The 23,848-nt window shown below is 36.0% G+C and overlaps 1 protein-coding gene across 15 annotated transcripts in view; it reads left to right on the forward strand.

Moving 5' to 3' along the window:
• Positions 1-23,848, forward strand: part of CEP152 (centrosomal protein 152) — a 103,874-nt gene that overhangs the window by 49,555 nt on the left and 30,471 nt on the right. For 10 of the 15 annotated variants that reach the window (XM_074393637.1, XM_074393638.1, XM_074393639.1 and 7 more), the window contains 9 exons: positions 6,122-6,326; positions 10,132-10,257; positions 10,891-11,000; positions 11,755-11,883; positions 12,017-12,149; positions 14,684-14,869; positions 16,131-16,412; positions 18,673-18,804; positions 23,075-23,725. In XM_074393637.1, the coding sequence (XP_074249738.1) occupies positions 6,122-6,326; positions 10,132-10,257; positions 10,891-11,000; positions 11,755-11,883; positions 12,017-12,149; positions 14,684-14,869; positions 16,131-16,412; positions 18,673-18,804; positions 23,075-23,725 (1,954 nt within the window). The remainder of the gene's footprint in view (positions 1-6,121; positions 6,327-10,131; positions 10,258-10,890; positions 11,001-11,754; positions 11,884-12,016; positions 12,150-14,683; positions 14,870-16,130; positions 16,413-18,672; positions 18,805-23,074; positions 23,726-23,848) is intronic. The other 5 variants (XM_074393646.1, XM_074393648.1, XM_003928882.4 and 2 more) reach the window with 2 other exon arrangements.

The following is a 23,848-nucleotide window of genomic DNA, read 5'->3' on the forward strand; positions in this document are numbered from 1 at the left end:
CATCACCACACCTAATTTGAGAGCATTTCAACATCCCTCAAAAGAAACTCCATGCCTATTACCAGTCATTCACATTACCTCTTCCTGCCTCCACAGCTCCATACAACTAATCTACTTCCTATCTCTATGGATTTGACTGCTCTGTGCATTTCACATAAATGGAATCATATATGATCTTCTGTGATTGGCTTCTTTCACTTAACATAATGTTTACAATGATCATGCATGTCGTAGCATGTATCGGTACTTTATTCCATCTTAGCCAAATAATATTCCTTTGTATGGATATACCACATTTTGTTTATCCATTTTTCAGTTGATGGATATTTATTTGGATTGTTTCTACTTTTTGGCTGTTATGAGTAATGCTGCTGTGAATTTTTGTGTGGACATCTCTTAGAGAAATATACCTGTCATATCTATATATATATTTTTCCTACTCCTGTCCATAGAAGTAGAATTGCTGGGTCATATGGTAATTCTGCTTATCATTTTGAGGAACCATTAAACTCTTTCCCCTAATGTCCTCACCATTTTACATTCTCATCAGGAATGTGTAACAGTTCAAGTTTTTCTATATCCTCACCAATACTTATGTTTCATCTTAAAAAAAATTATGCCCCTTCTAATGGATATGAAATGGTATCTCACTGTGGTTTTGACTTGCCAATGATGTGGTTTTGATTTGATGACTAATGATTTAAACATCTTTGCATGTGTTTCTTGGCCATTTGTGTATCTTCTTTTGAGAAGTGGCTATTCATGTCATTTGCCCATTTTTGATGGGATTGTTTTTCTCTTGCTGATTTGTTTGAGGTCCTGCTAGATTCTGGATATTAGCCTTTTGTTGGAAGCTTTGGCTTATATTTTCATTGTATTATCTATATGGAATTACTGTTCTTGTTAGAATTTTCCTGATTATTCTAGCTTATTTATGTTTATGTTTCCAAATGGATTTCATGATTAACATTTTCTGCTCCAGGAAAAATTTTTGATAATACTTTTATTAGGATCACATTAAATATATATATTTCAATAGGGACAATGGACATTTTTATGGTGTTGAATTTTCTTATCCAAGAATATAGCATATCTTTGCATTTGCTTAAACTATTTTGTGTCTTTCAAGAGTGTTTTGGAATTTTTCATATTGTAATTTTTGTGCTTTTTTTTTTTTTTTTTTGAGACAGAGTCTCACTCTCTTGCCCAGGCTGGAGTGCAGTGGTACAGTCTTGGCCCACTGCAACCTCTCCCTCCCACGTTCAAACAATTCTTGTGTCTCAGCCTCCCAAGTAGCTGGGACTGCAGGCACACGCCACCATGCCTGGCTAATTTTTGGGGTTTTGCCATGTTGGCCAGCCTGGTCTTGAACTCCTTACCTCAAGTGATCCACCTGACTCGGCTACCCAAAGTGTTGGGATTACAGATGTGGCCCTCCATGCCCGGCCAGGTTTTGTGCAATTGTTATAAAATTGATCCTTACAGATTTAATTTTTGCAAAGTAAATGGGGCATTCTTTTCCATTGCTCTAACTTGGTAATATTTGTGTAGATTTCTGTAGTTTATGTTATAATCTGTTGTCTTCCTAATTCTTACATTGTTTCTGATAGTTTTTCCATTATATTTTTGGGTTTTTAAAATTTTTAGATATATTATCTGCTAATGGACATTTTACCTCTCGCTTTCCATTTATGCTGTAAGATACTTTCTCTTCATAGTTACATTAGAGGAGCAGTATTTAGATACCAGTAGTATGCATGCTCTTTTCCAAAGTGACTACTATTTTGCAGTCTCAGCAGGAATATATAAAAGTTCAAATTGTTCCACATCATTGTTTAAGTGTGGTAGGCAGTGTCAATCTTTTTAAATTGTACCACTTCTCGTTTGTGTGTAGTGATATCTCATAGTGATTTTAATTTGTATTTACATAATTACTGGTGATGTTAAACATCTACTGATGCCCTTTGCTTTCTTTTCTCTTTTTTTCTTTCTCTGATATGCTGAGTTACCATTTGTATATATTGGTCAAGTGTCATGGTGAAATGATTTGCCCCTTTTTTTTTTTGAATTATTATGTTCAGTTAGTTTCTTAGTATGACATGAGCTAAGGATTAATGTTCATTCTTTTCAGTACCCATATCCAGTTGCTCTAACACCATTTCTCAGAAATTTTTTTCTTTTCTTGTTGAATTGCCTTAATGTTTTTGTTGATAATTAATTGACCATACATGTGTGGGGCTATTTCTGTACTCTCCATTCTGTTCTGTTGATTTTTTAAAAAAATTTTTTGCTAGTACTAAGCAATCTTGATACTATAGCTTTATAGTAAGTCTTGGAAAGGATTGCATAACTATCCCGTTATCCTCCAATTTTGTTGTTTTCAAACCTGTTATGGCTATACTAAGTCCTTTGCATTGCAAACTAAATTTTACAATTAGCCTGTCAATTTCCACTAAAATGTCTGATGAAAGTTATTGGCCTATTTAGGGAGCACTGACATGAATGCTCCCTTAATAAATTGAGTTTTCCAATTTCTGAATGTGTATGCTCTCCATTTATTTAGGTCTTTAATTATTCTTGTAAAGTTTTGTGATTTTTTTTAAAAAGTAATTTTTAGAAAATGTTTTTATTTTTATTTTAGATAATTACTGTTGCAATGCTGGATTTTGTTTTTCTTTCTGAAAACAGTATCTCACTGTGTTCTTCCATCTGGAGTATAGTAAATATTCACAGGCACGATTATAGAACACTATGTCCTTGAACTCCAAGGCTCAAGTGGTCCCCCTGCGTCATCCTCCTGAGTAGCTGTGACTACAGGCACATCCCACAGCGTTAGGCTGGATAATGTTTTCACTATAGAGATTCCCCTGCAATAGACATAATTTCCCTTTATCCTGAAGAATTTTCTTTACCATTTCTTCTCAAGCATCTCCGCTGCTGATAGAGTGTTAAATTTTATGAAAATATACTTGTATTTGATTATACAATTCTTGACCAGTTGTTCTTCTATTTCAGCACATTAAGCTATGTTGGTCCATTCTCTTTGGACTCAATGTCTGAGAAGCAATTCATTGTTATTTGAATTACTGTTTCTGTCAGTAATGTATAGTTTTTTTCTTGCTGTTTTAAGAATTTTTTTCTTTATATTTAGTTTTTGGCACTTTGATTATGACATGTTTAGGTGTGTTTTTCTTTTAGTTTATCTCATTTGGGGTTCTCTGAGTTTCTTGAATATGTAAATTTATTATGTCTTTTATGAAATTTGTGAAAATGACAGCCATGAATTTCCTTAAATATCTTTTCTGTCCCTGTGTCTTTGTTCTCTCCTTTTGGGTCTCCAGTTACATGTATGTTAGAGTTTTTGATATTATAATACAGTTTCCTGAGGCTCTATTCATTTTTTTCTATAGTTTTTCTCTTTTTATTTTTGATAATTGCTACTGGACTAATTTCAAGTTTACTTTTTTTTTTTTGGTCATCTCTAGTGAGCCTATCTAGTGAAGTTGTTGTGTGTGTGTGTGTATTTTGTTTTTCAACTTTTTAAATTTAATAACATTTCTATTTTGTTTTTGTATCACTTTTATTTCTCTGCTGAGAATTCCTGTTTTTTCATTCACTTCAAGTATGTTTTTCTTTACTTAATAAAGCAGAGCTATAATAGCTACTTTAAACTTCTAAAACTCTTTTTGTGATAGTTCCAGCATTTGGACCATTTGTTGATTGTCTTTTTTTTTTTTTGAGACGGAGTTTCGGTCTTGTTACCCAGGATGGAGTGCAATGGCGTGATCTCGGCTCACCGCAACCTCCACCTCCTGGGTTCAGGCAATTCTCCTGCCTCAGCCTCCTGAGTAGCTGGGATTACAGGCACACGCCACCATGCCCAGCTAATTTTTTGTATTTTTTTTTAGTAGAGACGGGGTTTCACCATGTCGACCAGGATGGTCTCGATCTCTTGACCTCGTGATCCACCTGCCTTGGCCTCCCAAAGTGCTGGGATTACAGGTTTGAGCCACCGCGCCCGGCTGTTGATTGTCTTTTAAGAATTGGTTACATTTTTCTGGTTCGTTGCATGTCAAGTAATATTATATTGTATACTAGACACCGTGAATTTTTATGGATGTTTTAAAGCTCAGTTCCATTCTCCAAGCCTTTGCCACATTGGTTTGAATCTAACCTGTATATGCACACCTCAAGGGTTAGTCATTGTGAATCTTCAATATGTGGTTTAAATTTCAGTTAAGCTTTTCAAATCTTTGATATGCTGGTTTGAGGGTTGTCCTGTACATGCATAGTTCAGGACTTAGAGTGAGGCTTTTACAATTTTATACACAGAATTCAGGATTCATTTCTCTTGTTCTCTTCTCTCCAGGAGTCTTCCTACACTTTGTTTTTATCACTCGGCTTCAGAAATCTGACATTGGTGTGATGTATGCTGGTTTCCTTTGTGTTTCTTCCACTTGAGATTCACCAAACTTCTGGGTTTTGTGGGGTTTTCATTTTCATCAAATTAGGAAAAATTTGGCCATTTTTTCAAGTATGTTTTCAATCTTCTCCTCTTCTGGTACTTCAGTTACACATGTTCGAAAATGTAATATGTTCTGTGTATTTCTGTTTCAGTCTTTTTTTTCTCTGTTTTTAACTTTATAGTTTTATTGCTAGATCTGGATGTTCACTAATCTGTTCTTCTGCAGTTTTAAATATGCTGTTAATCCCATCCAATATACTTTACATTTCAGATATTTTTTTTCTGTAAGTTTAATTTGGGTTTTTTCCATATCCTCCATTTTTCTCCTCATGTTTGTATCTTCCTTAACCTTCTAGTACATGTGAAATATATTAATTCTATTGTCCGTGTCATTGATGGGTTAGTTTCTATTGATTGTTTTTCTCCTGAAATAGTTTATATTTTTTTCCTATTTCTTTGTATGCCTGATAAATTTTGATTGAATGCTAGACATTTTGAATTTTGTTTTGGATGCTTGATATTTTAAAAAATACCATTGTACTTTTTTCCTGTGACACACAAGTTACTTGGAATTAGATAGATCCTTTCAGGGCTTTCTTTGTAGGCTTTAATAGATCAGGTTTAGAAAAGGCTTTAATCTGGGGCTCATTTAGCCCTACTACTAAGGTAGTATTTGATGCCCTGTAAATTAGGAGGTCTTTGCAGTATGGCTTATTGAAACACAGCATATTCCCAGCTTTATTCACTGTGTTCTTTCCCTAGCCACACACACACATACAGATCTCCAGAGCTCTTTTTCTGTGCAGCTACTTTTTCCTCTGTATTTCTCCCCTTCATATTCTAGCCACCCTGGCCTCCCCAGACTGAATTCTTTCTCTGCAACTCAGTGAGATAACTGGACTCTGTTTGGTTGTCATCTCTCTGTGCTATGGCCTGGACACTCTCCAGGCAGAAAGCTCGGGTAATCTTAGAGCTCACTTCATTTGTTTTCCTTTTCTTGGGAATCACTGTCCTGTGCTGCCTGTTGTCCAGTGATTGAATACTGTTATTTTATCTACTTTATTTGGTTTGCTAGTTTTTTAAGGAGGAAGATAAAGCTAGTCTTGTTAATTAATTAGGTAAAGGAAGCAGATAATCTCATCCCAATCTTTAAATTTAATAAAACTAAAATTGGGTTTAAATTAGTATGGTTTTATTTTTATGTTTTTCTAGTTACTCAGATATTCACCCAGACTTGTGTTTTAGTAAGTTGAGAAAAATAACAGAAATTGTTGGTTAAGATGACTAGTGTTTCATATTCTTTTCTTCCTTAATATTCATGTTGTTTCTTTGTAGTCATAAAGGCCATGTAGATACAGCATGCACTTTTCCAAGAACACAAATGTAAATTAAGTCAAAGTTCACATTTCTAAGCTACTTACCATGAGACAGCAGGACTAAGCTTGAGAAAGTTCTTCCTATGAATGAATGTATTTCTGTATATGGAGACATGGCAAAGGTGATAATCCTTGTGTATGATAACATTTAAAATTGTTCTGAAATACTAGTATATAATTCTATAGGCAAGAAACATGTTCACCACTGTGGTCAGTGCTTTTGAGGAATAACCATCTTTATTACTTGATTTAATCTTAAAAATCACAATTTCTCTGTTAGCATTGTGCAACAAGAATACCCAAATGAAGAGCTTTCAAAAGATGAGTTCATTCTGAAGTTAAAGGCAGAAGTACAGCGTTTGCTGGGTAGCAACTCAGTGAAGCGTCGTCTGGTGACTCAGTTACAAAATGATCTCAAAGACTGTCAGAAGAAAATTGAAGATCTCCAACAAGTGAAGAAGGATGAAAAAATCATCAAGGTTGAGGTTTGTAAAGCCTGTAGAGTTAAGAAGCCACTTTTAAAAGACTCAATAAAGAGAACTTTTATGCTTTTTTATTTTTTATTTTTTTGAGACAGGGCCTCATTCTGTCTCCCAGGCTGGAGGGCAGCCTCAATCTCCCAGGCTAAAGCAATGCTCCCACCTCAGCCTCCCGAGTAGCTGGGACCACAGGCACATGCCAGTATGCCTGGCTAATTTTTAAATTTTTTTGTAGAGACAGGGTCCCATGGTGCTTTTGTAGAGATAGGCTGGTCTCAAACTTCTGGGCTCAAGCAATCCTCCTACCTTAACCTTTCAAGGTGTTGGATTACAGGTGTGAACCATCATATCTAACCCTTTTACACTTTTTAAAATTAATAAATCTTTGACTTTCAGGGTATTATTTGACATTTTTGGAACTAAAGTTTAAAAAAGGAAATGCCCTGTAAAGGGATACTCACAGTCCCTGACTTGGGTTGGTTTGACTTACTATTTTTAGACTTTACAGTGGTGGGAATGTTATATGCATTCAGTAGAAACCATGCTTCGAGTACCTGTAAAACAGCTGTTTTTCACTTCCAGTACAGTGTTCAGTAAATTCTATGAAATATTCAACAGTTTATTGTAAAAGAAGCTTTGCATTAGATGACATTGCCCAACTGTAGGCTACTATAAGTGTTCTGAGTATGTTTAAGGTAGGCCAGGCTAAGCTATGATTTTAATAGGTTAGATACATTAAATGCATTTTTGACTGAATGATATTTTCAACTTATAATGGGTTTATTAGGAGATAAACAATGGGTTTATTAGGAGATAAGGGTTTATCGTGTATATGGAGACATGGCAAAGGTGATAATCTTTGGTTTATTAGGAGATAAACCCATTGTAAGTTGAAAAGCATCTGTATGTTTATTATTTATTATTATTAGGAGACAAACCCATTGTAAGTTGAAAAGCATCTGTATGTTTTTTCTGGTTACTCTTGGCACCTAGTAAATGAGATACCAATTAGGTAAAATTCCTTTACCATAAATAAAAGGAAGTATTCTCTGTAACAAGGCATCTTCATTTCTTTAAGATTGGCTTTGGCCGGGCGCGGTGGCTCAAGCCTGTAATCCCAGCACTTTGGGAGGCCGAGGCGGGTGGATCACGAGGTCGAGAGATCGAGACCAACCTGGTCAACATGGTGAAACCCCGTCTCTACTAAAAATACAAAAAATTAGCTGGGCATGGTGGTGCGTGCCTATAATCCCAGCTACTCAGGAGGCTGAGGCAGGAGAATTGCCTGAACCCAGGAGGCGGAGGTTGCGGTGAGCCGAGATCGCGCCATTGCACTCCAGCCTGGGTAGCAGGAGCGAAACTCCGTCTCAAAAAAAAAAAAAAGATTGGCTTTTACCAACAGTGCTCTAAAATCTAGTTAAAATAAATCCTCCATAGAAATCCTTTAGCATTTTGTCTATGAGATTTTCCTGGCCTATGTTCTTATAACAAAAGTCATTCCATATGAGGACATTAATTATATAGTGATGGTGGTACAGATATTATATCGTTGTGGTGGTACAGATGAAAAAGGCACAAAATCTGGCTATAGCAGTCATTGAAATCCACCTCTGTATTCTTCAGTTAGGAAAATGAAGCTGGGGCACTTTGTGACACTTTTGAATTTATAGAGCCCATTTTAGACAAACTGAAACTAAACACATGGCTAATAAGTAAGTCAAAGATATTTCCACAAGATCATGCTATCACAGAGGTCTTTAGGACTGCTCTGCTTTATAGGTGCCCTTTTTACCCTTCCATATTTCACAAATCCTTATCCATCTATACTCCCCATAGAAAATAATACATAAAAGACCTAATAACTAAGAAAAGGAAAAGAAGAGGGAAAGGAATGTGGGCAGTGTACTCCTTTCCTCCTGGGTGGAGATAACCGTCGACCTCCTTCTTTTGTACTTTAAACTAGGAGTTGTGTTCATGAAAACAGTTCTGCTACAGTATGTATGTTCTACTGTGCTAATTATTGTGAAATTTTAATTGTGGCTAATTTCTATTTTGGAAAGAATAGTGTTTTTACTATCAAAATCCTTCCCAGCCTGATGCCCTCTTCTGAGTGACTATATTTGATGACTGAAACATATTTTAATGTTAACAACAAATGAGATCAAACCCCTCCCCCCGCAACATTAACATCTTTCAATCAAGCTGTTTTCATTGTTGCCCTTTAAAAGGATGGAAATGAAAGCTTCTTTCTCAATTTGTATTAGGACATTAGAGTTTATTAGTTGAAGCATTTTGGTGGGAGTGCTCTAAGATTTAGGAGAATAGAAACCTGATTTTGAGTCTGAACCTTAGCTCAGGTATCTTGGTGCTTTCTTTTTCTGTATTAAAGTTGCTAATGGCATTTGCTGATCAGATACACTTTATCATGTGTAGCAGTTGAGAGTGGTCATGCATTGTGCTGTTTTTTAGCCTTTCCCTTTCTTTTTGTAGTCTGGTTGATCCATAGAGTGAAGGAAGAACTATCTCATCTTTGAATATTCTTTTTGTCCAGCAACTCTATTGCCATAGAATTCTTGGTAGTCTACATCTAAACTTTGTTATTTCTGAAAGTTACTTGAGCCTTGGGCTCAAGTGATCTGCCTGCCTCCACCTTCCAAAGTGTTAGGATTACAGGGGTGAGCCACTGTGTTGTAGCAAAGAGCTCAGAGTCCAGGTAAATAAACCAACAAGTGAAATGGATTGTGTATCTATTTTAAATCTTTGTAACCCCCATCAACCAATAAAGAACTCAGAAAAGTAGATACGGAAAACAGTAAGAAAAATATACCAAGTTATAAAAACAGATATATCTGGGAAGATGGAAAAAAAATGGACAATGAAGGTATCTAGGAGGTTGCACTTTGGTGGTAACACAGATTCAAATGAAAGCTATTGTTAGATATTATTTTCCCATCAAAGATACTTATTTAAAGATAATCACTGCCATTGGAGGTGAAGAGAGATGGGCAGACCCATGTACTACCTGACAGTATACATTTGTATGGCATTTCTGGAAAGCAATTTGCCAAAGTCTATCATGAGTCTTAAAAGTGGTATTTATTGAATAAAATAGATGTCCATGAGTTAATGCTGGCATAAATGAATACATACAGAAATAGGATAAATGCTTGATCTTAGTAGGAGAACACAGGATATTTGCATCATCTTAAAAGTATCCTATAAGATACTTATCACTTATTATAAGACAAAAAATGGTAACTTTACAATGGAGATAACTGGCAGAGCATGCCTTCAATTGATTATTACCAGTGGTGAGACATAGTGATATTACGTGTCTCCTGCAAAGAGCACTTATCAGTTCTTGACATGCATGCCAAAGATGCATAAGCTGGTTTTAATAAACTCAAAAACTCTGAATTAGGGACATCCTACAAAATAACAGGTTAGTATTCTTAGAAAACGTCATGGGTTTGAAAGATTGAGGAGCTGTCCTAGATTGGAGGAGATTAATGAAACATGACAACTAAATGCCATTCAGAATCATGGATTTGATCTTGGACCAGAAAACATATTTGGGGTAAATTGGAGACATTTGTATAAGGTCTGTAGATTACTTGATAGTATTGCATCTATGTGAATTTGTTAGTTTTTTTTTTTTATCATTGTGCTGTAGTTATATTGGGGGAAGACGAGTAAAAGCTATATGGAGATTAATTGTACTGTTTGCAGTTTCTCTAAGTATGGAATTATTTCAGAGTGAATACTCTGAAATTTTTAAGATGTGAAAAACTTTTGACTTTTTAACATTCAGACTAAAACAGATACCTCAGAAAAACCAATGAATCAATTATGGCCTGAGTCTTCTACTCCTGATACTGTCAGAGATGATATTATGCTGCTTAAAAATGAAATTCAAGTTTTACAACAACAAAATCAGGTAATTAAAAATATTTTTTATATTTTATGAGAATTTTCATTTCCTTTGTAAATACAAAGGATATAATAGAGTTTTTGCAAATATAGAGGCAATGTGAATTAGTAGACAAGTATATTAGTAGGTGTTGGTGAGTTCCAGTTATTTCCCTTTGCTAGTGATTATTGGTTAGTAGATTCATTGGAAGGTAAGTTAATGTAGTTCCAGTTTTCTTTCTCTCTGGTAGCATGGCTGACAGAGGTATTCTTTCTTCTTTAGCCAGCTCTTGACCCAGAAGTAAAACTTTGCTTTTTTACATGGTTGCTGAAGATTACTGAATTCTGAGAATTATTTTAAGGCATCAGGTAGCCAGTACTTCTCTGGTTATATATTTTCATTTTATGTATTTCAAAGTAAATACAAAATTTAAACATTTAGTCCTGTCAAAAAAAAACGATTTGTCAAATAAATAAATCTATGTTTTTATCAAAGCGTGAAGAGACTTTTTCTTTTGTAGAATTATAAAAATAATATGTCGTATATTGTTATAGGGCAGAGATAAAGCACAGAAAATATTTAAAAATGAGATAAAACTAGTCAATGAAAATGATGTTTATTTTCTCCTGAGTCCTTTATATTATTTTCTTTTGTGTCTAGGAACTTAAAGAAACTGAAGAAAAACTGAGAAATACAAATCAAGACTTATGTAATCAAATGAGACAAATGGTACAAGATTTTGATCATGATAAACAAGAAGCTGTGGATAGGTAAGGTCTGTATAGGTGCCTGACAACTGTCTCCTGGTAACCCTTCCCCTCTTAAGTCCCTGCCCTTCCCCCCGTTGACAAAAAGATTCAGAATGATTGATTGAATTCTACCCTGTTGAGATCTTGGATTGGCAGAGATGAGTCCCTGGCTTTTGAAATAAGAATTTGGAATACATTTTCCATAGAAACAATGTTATGTAGTGGGTTGGGTTCTATATTATCATTGAAGCTGTAGTTCGCTGAAATATTATAGCTTAGTGTTTTTTTAAAATACTAGTCTGGGAAACTATTCTTTATAAAGAAAACAGTCCGTGAGAGGGAATATGTCTTCCAAATACCAAATCATAAACTTGGAAACAGACTTCTGGAACATAACTTACTTGTGAGTTGGGGACTGCTGGTATTTGTATTTAATATAGATGACTTGAAATTTTGGAGGCACACCCTCAATTATTTCAATTAATTTTTTATAAGTAAAAGTCCCCAACATAGGTTACTATCTCTGTTTGAAGGACTGGCATTCTCACATCCAAGTTTCTAATTTTTCTCTAGAAACATTTGAATAAAGAAAATTTTGAAGATTCTATTAAGATAGTTGGTTATTAATTATTACCACTTTCAGTTCAGGAAAAGTAATCTGACCTCAATTATAATTTGCATTAGAGGGAAGAGGTGAAGAGGAAGGAAGGAAGCCAATTCATTTTGGTGTTAGTAGTGAGGCTGGGCACTGCCTTTGATTCTGCTCTGTTTCCAGGTGTGAGAGGACTTACCAGCAGCACCATGAAGCCATGAAAACTCAAATACGTGAAAGCCTATTAGCAAAGCATGCTTTGGAGAAGCAGCAGCTCTTTGAGGTTTATGAGAGAACTCACTTGCAACTGAGGTGAGAATAAAGAGTTTAGCTGCCTTTTAGGCTGTAGAGACTACATACTTCTATTCCGTAATTTAGAGGAAAATTGTTGTGCAGCCCTTGTATTTTTTTGTGGTCATTTAGTTGCTGCTTTTGTGTATCCAAGGTCTGAGTTGGATAAGGTGAATAAGGAGATGACTGCCGTGCAGGAATGTTACCTAGAAGTATGCAGAGAGAAGGATAATCTAGAATCGACTCTCAGGAAGACCGTTGAAAAGGAGCAGCAGGCTCAGGAGAAGGTACAGTGCAAGTTCAGTGCTGACTGCTCAGGACACCCTGTATTGTCCTGTGAGCACTGCACAGAGCATTCCTTCAGAGCCCTTTTCCTCGGGTCCATTTCTCTCTCACTATCTCATTGTAATTTTATTCTTCTGGGGAGAAGAGTAGGAATTTGAATGTGGGTCTCATGATAGGGAAAGTGATGATATGGAGGATATGGACAGCAAGTTTAGTGTCTTTATATGACCTCCTTCAGGGAAGCTGGAGGGGCTAGAGTAGATTCTCTAACTCTGCCTGATTCTTCTGAGTGACGCTTGGTGAGTGTCCAGGAGTCAGATCACATGTAAACAGTCATACCTCCTCTTTTCTTCCCTGTCGTGGCCTGGAGCCTCACCCAGACACAGGCCTAACTGCCCTTCACACTTTGGACCAGTGGCAAACCATAGTTTGAAAGCTATCTGCCTCAAGATTAGAAAATATTTTTAAATGCTTGAATAAATGTTCTATACAGAGATTTTTGAATAAGTTATGTTAAAGCAAGCTGTTACTATCACAGAAAAAGCACAGTAAAGAGCAGGTGAGGAATTCAGTTTATTATTTTGATTATTGTTGAATAGATTAATATGGTGAAAAACGTGCCACGTATACATATCATCTAGTGGAAAAAGAACTTCTAAAGGGAACTGTTTTAGGTAGGTATGGTAGTATAAAAGTGAGAAAGGGCCTGGTGTGGTGGCTCACGCCTGTAATTCCAGCACTTTGGGAGGCCGAGGCAGGTGGATCACGTCGTCGAGATCGAGACCATCTTGGCTAACATGGTGAAACCCCGTCTCTACTAAAAATACAAAAATTAGCTGGGCGTGGTGGAGAGCGCCTGTAGCCCGAGCTACTCGGGAGGCTGAGGCAGGAGAATTACTTGAACCCAGGAGGCGGAGGTTGCAGTGAGCCGAGATCACGCCACTGCCCAGCCTGGCGCCTGATGACGGAGCGAGACTCTGTCTCAAAAAAAAAAAAAAAAAAGTGAGAAAGGATCTTAACCTTGAAATTGAGGACTTAGCTTTCAGTAATGTTTTAAAAATTAAAATAGGGAAATCTCGCATATGATTATTTGTATAGGCAAGAACATAGAGCAATTTTCTCAAAGGGGTCATTTTTTCAGGAATATTTTCTGATACTTTTAATAGAATCAATTTGACTATAAACTTTGACCAGCCTGGACAACAGGGCGAAACTCCGTCTCTACTAAAAATACAAAAATTAGCCAGGCATGGTTACATACATCTATAATCCCAGCTACCCAGGACGCTGAGGCAGGAGAATCACTGGAATCCAGGGGGAAGAGGCTGCTGTGAGCCGAGATTGTGCCACTGCACTCCACCCTGGACTATAGAGCAAGAATCCATCTCAAAAAAGAAAAATTTTTGATCTCATATAATTGGTCATTTGCAATTCATAGCTGCTACTGAGTGATATTTTGGCTTGTGTTTGTACACAAGTGCAAGAAGAAAAGTTAAACTGCTATTTGGCCCTTCAAAAAAATAAACCTAGAGGTTAAATTTTTTTTCTTTAGAAATTTAAAATTGTTATGCAGTAAAATTGACTTCCTCCTGCCACTGGGTATATAGTTCTATAAACTTTTAACACATTTATAGGTTTATCACGATACAGATCAGTTTTATCACCCTAAAACTCTCCCTTTGCTATCCCTCTGTGGTTACTCTCCTCCCCCTACCTCACCCCGCCCTAAAAAGGCCAGTGTACTGAAAACATTAGAAGTTTAATTTCTTCCCTCTTTGGGAATTCATTGGTTTTTTACTGTAGAATTATATAAGCCCTTAGTAGTATAGCCAGTCAGAACTGAAACATTTTTATATTTAGGAGACTATCTAATCTTCTCATGTTCTTTAGAAGTAGGCAAAAATATACTCCCCCCCCCCCCACCCTTTTTTTTTTAAGGGAAATGTTTCACATACACGATGGGAAAATCTTATTAAATTCTAGAACAAGTGAGGGCACTTTTGGGGTAGCTCTTCTTGACAGAACGCAAGCCATTTTACTGCAGCTTAGCTTTAGGTAGCGAACTTAATCTGGATATAGAATTGAGGAGTCAGGTAACACCAAGACTTAAAGGGTGTATTTTTATGTTTCACGCAGTTTTCTGAAACACTTGCTGAGTCAGGTTGTAGGTTAGGTAGGAACTCAGTTCCAAGTTTTAAAGCTTTTATTAGCACACAGAGCTTTCCTCACATGTTAACCTGGCTCATTCAGAGAAAGGGTGAAAAAAGTCTTATAGATAGAACCGTTGAGGTTGGATAGTAATCAGTGAAGGTCATGAATTTGCAGACAAGGCAAAGATGATCCACATTTTCATTCATAATGCCATTCCTTTACACATTAAGGCTTATTTATACAATTGTAATATGAGTTAGATAGGTGATTTTTAGAAGTTAGAGGGATTTTTTTGGCTATCCAAGCCATGTACAACAAGTTGATATGTTTTAACTTGGAGACTGTGAACTGTGTAGAGAGATACTTATTTGAATTTTGTTTAAAGAGACAGCTATTGGAGGAAAGAGAAGAATATGTAAGCAAACTGCAGGTGGAACTTGAAGAAAAGTACCAAGATACACTTATGATGGAAAAGAGCAAGTGGCTGAAAGATCAAGAAGCTGATATTAAACAGCAAGTTGAAAATGAAGTGATCTCAGCCAAAGCACATTGGGATAAGGAACAGAAAGAGGTGTGGATTAAAATTTCTTTCTGTTTACCACATTTTAAAAATGTAGTACTAACTACAAAAGACAATTCTTCCTGAACAGATAAGTAATTTTTATTCACTAGGCACTACTAATCATCCACTTTACCTTTCGGAATTGAGCTATTAGTAGTTACTACACCAGTTTTTTTGTTTTTTTGTTTGTTTGTTTGTTTTTTGTTTTTTTTTTTAAGAATTTAGCTACCTCTTGACTTTTCACCCCAATTCAGGATATAACAAGTTTTATAGACACTGCTTTGATTCCTCAAAATGAAACCATGATCTGATTTCATATTGTGAAATGATCATAACTCTAGACTAATATCTATAACAAATAAATAATGCATATCGTGGATTAAAAGAAGTAATGGGCAGTCTCAGAAACACATAATTTATTACCCCAAGCCCAGCTAATGTTTATATTTTTAGTAGAGATGGGGTTTTGCCATGTTGGCAGGCTGATATTGAACGCCTAACCTTGAGTGATTCTCCCACCTCACCCTCCTGAAGTGCTGGGATTACAGGTATGAGTCACTCCACCTGGCCTCAACCAGATTCTTCTATCTACAAAATTGTTATTAATTACTATTGATCTCGTAGCCAGGGAAACATTTGGAGAGCCTCAGATATCCAGGTGGTAAACAGAAAAAGGGAAAAGCAAATTATGCTGTTTCATAGTTTTGCCAAGACTGTGTTTAGTTCAATTGCACTGAGAAAAATCGTTAAGACGTTCTTCCAGTAATACTACCTCCCTTTTAAATGTAGCCTGCTTAGTAAAATTTTGCATTATAACGAATAAGATTCTAAGGTTTTCAAGTGAGTAAAACTGTTTTTTAGATTTTTCAGTTTTCAGTTCGTTAATTAGGTTTACTCAGTCCTTTGTGGATAGCATGGTGTTGATGGCAAAACACATTAACTGTAAAATTTTTTTTTAATTCTGCCGTCTTTGTAGTGGCAATATGAAAGATTCCAGAAGGTCGCATATTGAGAGCAAGATAGTCTGACTTTTTACAACATACTTAAATCTTTCATGTGAGTTTTGTCATGTAGTCAAGTTCAAAGAGTAAGTCCCAAGTTTTACTTGAGAGTGTATTTTCATTGACTAAATTTCTAAACCTTTTATAATTACTACAACAATATCTAGTTGGTTTTCAAACACAGCTGTGGTTGCTTTTCTGGCTAGCTTTTAATTCTAGTTTCTACTTATTTGAATATTTTTCTCTGATGATTTTTCTTCTGAAAACAGATCAAAGAAAAACTCACTCAACAGCTTGAAAAGGAGTGGCAGTCTAAGCTGGATCAAACTATAAAGGCAATGAAAAAGAAGACCTCAGATTGCGGCAGCCAAACTGACCAAGTAACCACCAGTGATGTTATTTCCAAGAAGGAGATGGCAATCATGATAGAGGAGCAGAAGCGCACAATCCAGCAAAACTTAGAACAAGAGAAGGACATAGCCATCAAGGAGGCTGTGAAGAAACTGGAAATGGAATCGGAACTAAAATATTGTGAAAATATTACCAAACAGGTAATAGGCAGGTTTATTCTAGTGACTTTATTGGAATTGCCTGTCTCTTAGTGAAAACCCATGAAATGCTACCATTGTACTCATTCATAATTTTATAAAGATTTTTTGAATTTCTAGGATAGAAAATCTGTCATATTTCTAAATTTTTCTTTATGCTATTTCTGTCATAAAACTGTCACCCCTCGGTTTTCCTGTATATTCTTTCCGTTTGCAACATATTTGCTTCTTTGAGATTAGTCTAAGCATTAAGATGCCTGAGATTGAAGAGGGTGCTTTTACGTCTGAATGAATCACAGCTTAATTATGAATCTTTATATCTAATTTTATAGATAACATTCCACTAAGGTGGTTATAGATAAGTAAGCCCAAGCACATAACATATATAACAACATTTGTGCTGAGACTTGATGCAGTTGGAGCTGCAGGCATGCCCTTAGATGGAACTCTGTCCATCATTCCCATCAGCTGCCTAAAAGTGGTGCCAATACCTTTCCTTTGAAGCACTCACAAAACTAGCTTTTAACTGACACAAGTTACTTGATGTGAAAGAAAGGTCATACTGAGAAAAGTACAGCCTACTGTAACAGAATAAAGATGAATTTTCTGTTATATCTGTCTTATCTATTACAGTGAGTCTCAAAATGTTTGGTCCCAGTACTCCTTTACAATTTTAAAAATTGGGGACTCTAAAGAACTTCTGTTTGTTTGGGTTATATTTACAGTATTGTAAAATTAATCTGAGAAATGTTTCAAAAACAAGAATACCCAAGCACACATTCCATTGACTGTCAGAACAGTGACATGATCACAGCGTGTAGCTTTTGGAGAACTGCGCTGTTTGATGCATGAGAGAACAGCAATAACAAAACAGATAGTGTCTTATTTTGGAAAAAGTTTTGGCCTCACAGACCTACCTGACAGGGTTTCTAGCCTCAAAGAGTTCCCTGGTCTTTGATACATCTATTATGTATTTTTATTTAAATTTTATTACTTATTATAAACCCTTAAACAAAATAGCTCTCAATGTAAACGTTTTGAAAATACACTCTGCTTTTGATAAATACTTGAAATTCCGTTTATTTGTAACATTGTTCTCCATGATTATACAGGGCACCCTTGAAGTCTAGAAATATAGGCAAATATATGTAATGGTAGCAAGGATATCTTCAATCAGTTAGTTTACCGAAATGTTTACTGAAGGGTTTCAACAGAGTTAAGAAAATGTTTCACAGACAAAAAGGTGCTGCTTTGGTATTTACAAAATTATTAATCTTAAATAGCATAATACAGCAGAAAGGAAATGTTTCATAATAACTTTTTTAAATAGACAAATTTCTGTAGGCGCTTTATCTTTTCACCATTTCTTAACTCCTTAGAGTTTGTACATAGAGTTTACATATTGACATATTTAGCACTTTCATAGAGTTTACATATTGACATATTTAGCACTTTCATGAGAAATACAGCTTCTTTTATCAACCCTGCTTTTGTGTACATGTGTATATATACATATACATATATACATATATACATATACATATATACATATATATACATATATATACATATACATATATACATATATATATTCACACACACACACACATACACAGACACATATATCTGCATATCTATGTGTATTTGAAAATAAAGGAATAAGGAAAAATTATTTAACAAATAATCTTCTGGTAACTGGTGGCAGATTTACAACCAGATCACCGTCATAATTAATCAAGCCTTAATTTTTTGCCTTTAGAGCTATCACCCTCATTCTTTAGGACAAACTCATTCTCCACAGTAGGAAAGTTTGCAGGCATAGGGCTCTAAACTGTATCAGTGCACGCACGCATACACACGTGTAGAGCATGAGGAGCAAGGAGGGTCGTGGTGGTGAGTGGAGTCATTAGACAGCAGTTGGCACCAAGCAGCCCTCCAGCAGGCCTTCTCCTTTTTCCCAGGATAAATAGGAGTTGTTGGAAATGGTAATTGGTATAACACTTTCTAAGATAGCTCAAGTCATCAAACAGTCACAGATTCTCACTTCCCGTGTGACATGTATATGGGATGCTATGAGATGTTTACAACAAAAGGTTTAGAATCCACTGTCTGGGATAGGTAAGATACTTGAAGTCAGTTTAACTTTATTACGGTTGTGATATATAGTGTAAAATACACATGAAATCATAATTGCTGTTGGAAAATGGGGTCTTTTTGAAATTTTATACTCCACTTTACCTCTTTCTCTTGCAATGTCCTACAGGTAGAAATAGCTGTGCAAAATGCTCGTCAGCGATGGCTGGGAGAACTACCTGAGCTTGCAGAGTATCAAGCACTACTGAGGGCACAACACAAGAGTTGGGAAGAACAGCATGAGATCTCTGTGAACAAACGGGTAAGAGCTCTTATGCAAAGAAACTTCAGGAGACCATCTTGCCTGATCCTGTCTCTTAGCTCAGTCCTGGGAATTTGTACCTAACTCAGAGAATTGTTGAAGGATTAAACATGATGGTACATGTTAAGCCTATAACTGAAAGCAGAGCAAGTGTTCTTGTCATCATCAGGTTGTTCTGAGAGAGATGATGTATCTTCCTAACTGTGAGGATAACTTAGAAACTATTTAATAACTTCCATTCTCTCTTGCCCTATCTTTAGGTGAAACTGAGAACAGGTATATATTTGTTTATTGTTAGCTATACAGTAACCTTTCACATGCTTAAAGATTGTTTTCTCCGCTGTGTCTTATAATATTCTTGTTAGTAAATAGCCAATTCTTCTTTCCAGAAATGTCATGTTCCTTAACTGGAAAATACAGATAATCATAACCATGTGTGCTTTTCCACTTAATTTACTGGTCTAAACCAATTCTAATCAAAACGCCAACAAACTAAACGTAGTTTTGAAGTTGACAAAATAATTCTATAAAATTTATTTGGAAAAATAAAAGAACTAGAAATTTTTTTAATGTTCTGGAATAACTATAGTTATTATAGCCCTAACATATAATGGAATATATTGGAAAGCAACAACTCAGATTATATCGAGTCACAAAAATAGAATTCTTTTTAATTTAGTGCAATACAGAATTCAGAGGTAGGCCCTACTATAAATAAAAGCTTAATAATTTGTTTTAAAACAAGAGAATGAGGAATTATAATAAGTAGTCTTATGATAGCCAGGTAACACTTTGGAAAAATTAAGTTTACGCAACGTTTATCACAAACTCGAGGTTAATGAAGGAGTTAAACATTTTTAAATAAAATATACAAAAATTAAAGGAAAATTGAAGATTTCAGATTTGTACATAATAACTCAGTTTCACAGCAATATATCCAATAGCAAAGATAAAGTAATAGGTTGAAATACGTTTTGCTGGCCGGGAGTGGTGGCTTATGCCTGTAATCCTAGCACTTTGGGAGGCTGAGGCAGGTGAATCACGAGGTCAGGAATTCGAGATGAGACTGATCAACATGGTGAAACTCCGTCTCTACTAAAAATACAAAAATTAGCCAGGCATGGTGGTACACGCCTGTAATCCCAGCTACTCAGGAGGCTGAGGCAGGAGAATCACTTGAACCTGGGAGGTGGAGGTAGAGGTTGCAGTGGGCCGAGATCGTGCCACTGCACTTCAGCCTGGATGAGAGAGCAAGACTCTGTCTAAAAAAAAAATATATATATATATAGATAGATAGATAGATAGATAGATAGATATAGGTATGTTTTGTTTTTGTAGTAAAATTAAGGGGAAAATAAAATAAGAAAAATTGATAAAATATGAGAAATGTTAATACAAATATATGATAAAGAGCTCATACAAATTTACAAGAAAAACATGAGTCTGGATAAACATGCCAAAGCTATGAGTGGCTAATCTTCATGAGAAATCCAAATATCAAAAGTTAGAGGAAAAACATTCACGCCTACCAGTATTAGGGAAATGTGAACTAAAACCACCTGAAGACACTGTTTTATGCTAGGTGTATAAATCCTCTCTTCTGAACTGTAACCCATATCATAGAATATATAGCAGCATTAAGCATTTGCTTCCCTCCTCGTGTTACAACCATGTTGGAAAACAATGTGTGTAACAAATTGTGAAAGATTCATATCTGGCATTTGGCATATTGTTCTACAAATTAAGGAATAATTCTTAATTTCGTAAGTTATATGGTAGTACATGAGTGTTCATTACATTATTCTCTAACTTTTTAGTATGTCTGCAATATTTTAAAAGGAAATTTAAGAGGGAGAGAGAAAACAATATGATTGTGAGGATATGTGTCTCAGAGCTCAGAAGTCAAGAAGAATAATAAAGTTCGGTAAAATAAAGAAAATAAAACAGGCCAAGAGGTATTTTTGTAAGAACATAGAAGGCCTGGATGTTTGTGAATGCAGAAATATAGAAATGAGAGAACAGTGTTTTTGTTACTTCTCAAACTTGAGCAGGCCTGAGAATCCTTTGCAGGGTTTGCTAAAGCATAGCTACCTAGGCTTTCCTCCTAGAGGTAATGATACAGTAGGTCTGGAGAGAGTGTCCCGAGAATTTGCTTTTTTTTTTTTTTTTTTTTTTGAGATGGAGCCTGCTCTGTTGCCCAAGTTGGAGTGTAGTGCCGTGATCTCTGCTCACTGCAACCTCTGCCTCCTGGGTTCAAGCGATTCTCCTGCCTCAGCCTCCCATGTAGCTGGAATTATGGGTGCCTGCCACCTCACCCGGGTAATTTTTGTATTTTTAGTAAAGAGGGGGTTTCACCATGTTGGCCAGGCTGGTCTTGAACTCCTGACCTCAGGTGATAATTTCATCTCGGCCTCCCAAAGTGCTGGGATTACACGTGAGTCACCGCACCTGGCCTGAATTTGCATTTCTAAGAGGCTCCCAGATAATGTGATACTGCTGGTCTTTGGACTACACTTGGATCTAAGTAGCACTATTATAGATAATTACATTAGTCACATAATGTTAGCAGGTTGTGCATCCTTCCTCCAAACCAAAAGAGGTCCTGAAAGGGCCAGTTCCATAGCATTGGCTATAGAGTAGTTATTTTAAGATTAGAGTGATTAGTTGAGATCTGTGACAATGTAAAGCCAGTTTCCAGAATTCAGAAGTAGTTAAGTTGGTTCAGCGGTTCCCAAACTTTGCTGTACGCTGGAATAACTTGAGGATCTTTGTTGTCTGACCCCTACCCTTAAACTTACCTTTGTTTTGTATGGGCTTTGGCCGGGACATCAGGATGTTTAAAAGCTCCTCAGGTGATTCTAATGTACAGCAAAGTTTGGGAACCACTTGAGTTGATGAATGCTGTCTAATTCTCTTTGTAAAACCTCACATGAGGAAATGCACACTTTGGAAAGGTTTGGCATGTCATCCAAATTCTGTGGGATCCATCACCTCTACCCAAGTCACTTGGGAATGACTTCCAGGCATCCATTGCAACATAACCTGTTTTCTCTAAAAACACTGTGTCAACATGTTTCAAATCACTACTGAATTATTCTGCTGATAGGAAAGGAATTTTGCAGTGAATTCTTTTGTAAAGCTCACCTTAGATGCTGGGTTTCTTTAGCAGAAAACTTTTTAAGTAGATACTCTATCTCGTCATCCCAGCCATATATATAGTATTGATTAATGGTAACCACCACTGTCTAGGCCAAGACTTTGGAGATGCCCAGTTCTGTCTTTTGACACTGTTGTGTCCTTGTGCCTTCTTTAAATTCAGTTAGGGAATATTAAAAGTCATTATCTACTCTAATACTTTATATAGGTGAAGATGTTAGTGCCAATGAGATTAAGTGACTTTTCCAAGGTCATGCATCCAAAAGTAATAACTACGTAACATTTATTGAGTCCTTACTATCTGCCAGGCTCTGGGCTACGTACTTGAAATGGATTATGTCCTTATGTCATTTAACCCTAAAGGACGCTATCAAATTGGCATTGTCATTATTCTCTGTTTATAGATGAGGAAATTGAGGCTCAAAGAAGTTGAGGGATGGGCCTTCAAGTTTGACAGCTTTTAAGTTATTCCAGCAGTTTGTCTGCAGAGTCTGTTCTCTTAAGCTCCTGCGCCAGGCTGCCTCTGCAAATCAGTGTCAGGATTGGAGCTGGGGCCCAGGTTTTTTGATTTCCCTATTACTTTTTGGTTATGTACTGTTGTTTTCTGTGACCCACTAGTTCTATTATTCTGTCATGCAAACATATTAGACTAATGAAAAATGGCTTCTCTGTAGTATTGTCCTTTAATGAACTGTTCTAGCCACTGAAAGTGCATTAAAATACAGTTACATTTATGAGCAAGTAATTATGCAGGGATGTGCTATATTCCTAAGTAATAGTAAAAATTAAGAGTTCGCTTTTGCTTTAGGTAAAATATACTTAATTTGTTGGGGTACAGATAAAATTTGAGACTATGTATTAAAACTAGTATGAAATTTTTTCTCACATTAGTTTTGGCTAATTATATAATTATATATGAGTGTGTATACATACACATAAACACATATTTAAGTATAGTGTAAGTATAGGTTTTAGAATAATATCTAAAATCACTTTTCCTTTTAATTTTGATTTTAAATTTCTGAGCTTCAGAGGTTAACCCAAATAGTTAATTTTTTTGTGGATGAGGAGAATCATAAAGACTTTTAAAATTTATGTTTGTTATGTTCTTTAGATATTATTTGCTGTTTCTGAAGCTAAAGAGAAATGGAAAAGTGAGCTTGAAAATAGGAAGAAAAATATACTTCCTGGAAAGGAATTGGAAGAGAAGTTTCATTCTCTTCAGAGGGAACTCGAGTTAAAGAACGAAGAAGTCCCTGTGGTCATCAGGGCTGAGTTAGCTAAGGCTCGAAGTGAATGGAACAAAGAAAAGCAGGAAGAAATCCACAGAATCCAAGAACAAAATGAACAAGATTACCGGCAATTTTTAGATGATCACCGAAATAAAATTAATGAGGTGCTTGCGGCAGCTAAAGAAGACTTTATGAAACAAAAAACTGAACTACTTCTTCAGAAGGAGACAGAATTACAAACATGTCTAGACCAGAGTCGTAGAGAATGGACTATGCAGGAAGCCAAGCGGATCCAACTGGAAGTCTGTCAGTATGAGGAAGACACCCTAACTGTACTTGAGTTTCTTTTAAGGGATACCCAAAAGGAGCACGTCAATGATTCTGAGGACACGCAGCTTTTGGAAATCCTGTCGACTTGTTCTTCAAAATGGATGTCTGTGCAGTATTTTGAAAAACTAAAGGCCTGCATACAGAAAGCATTTCAAGGTACACTTTCTCTGCTTACAGAAAACATCGACCCAGAATGGGAAAAGGTATGTTCCTGAGAGTGAGAGGAGATATTGAACACCAAGAATGATTATGGAAATTGTATCTAGCATTTTTTCCTTTCTTCATTTTAAAGTTTAGTAGATGTAAGTTTTATGTTTTTGTCAGTG

The sequence above is a fragment of the Saimiri boliviensis genome, chromosome 2 (genome assembly GCF_048565385.1).
Source record: "Saimiri boliviensis isolate mSaiBol1 chromosome 2, mSaiBol1.pri, whole genome shotgun sequence".
NCBI lineage: Eukaryota > Metazoa > Chordata > Mammalia > Primates > Cebidae > Saimiri > Saimiri boliviensis.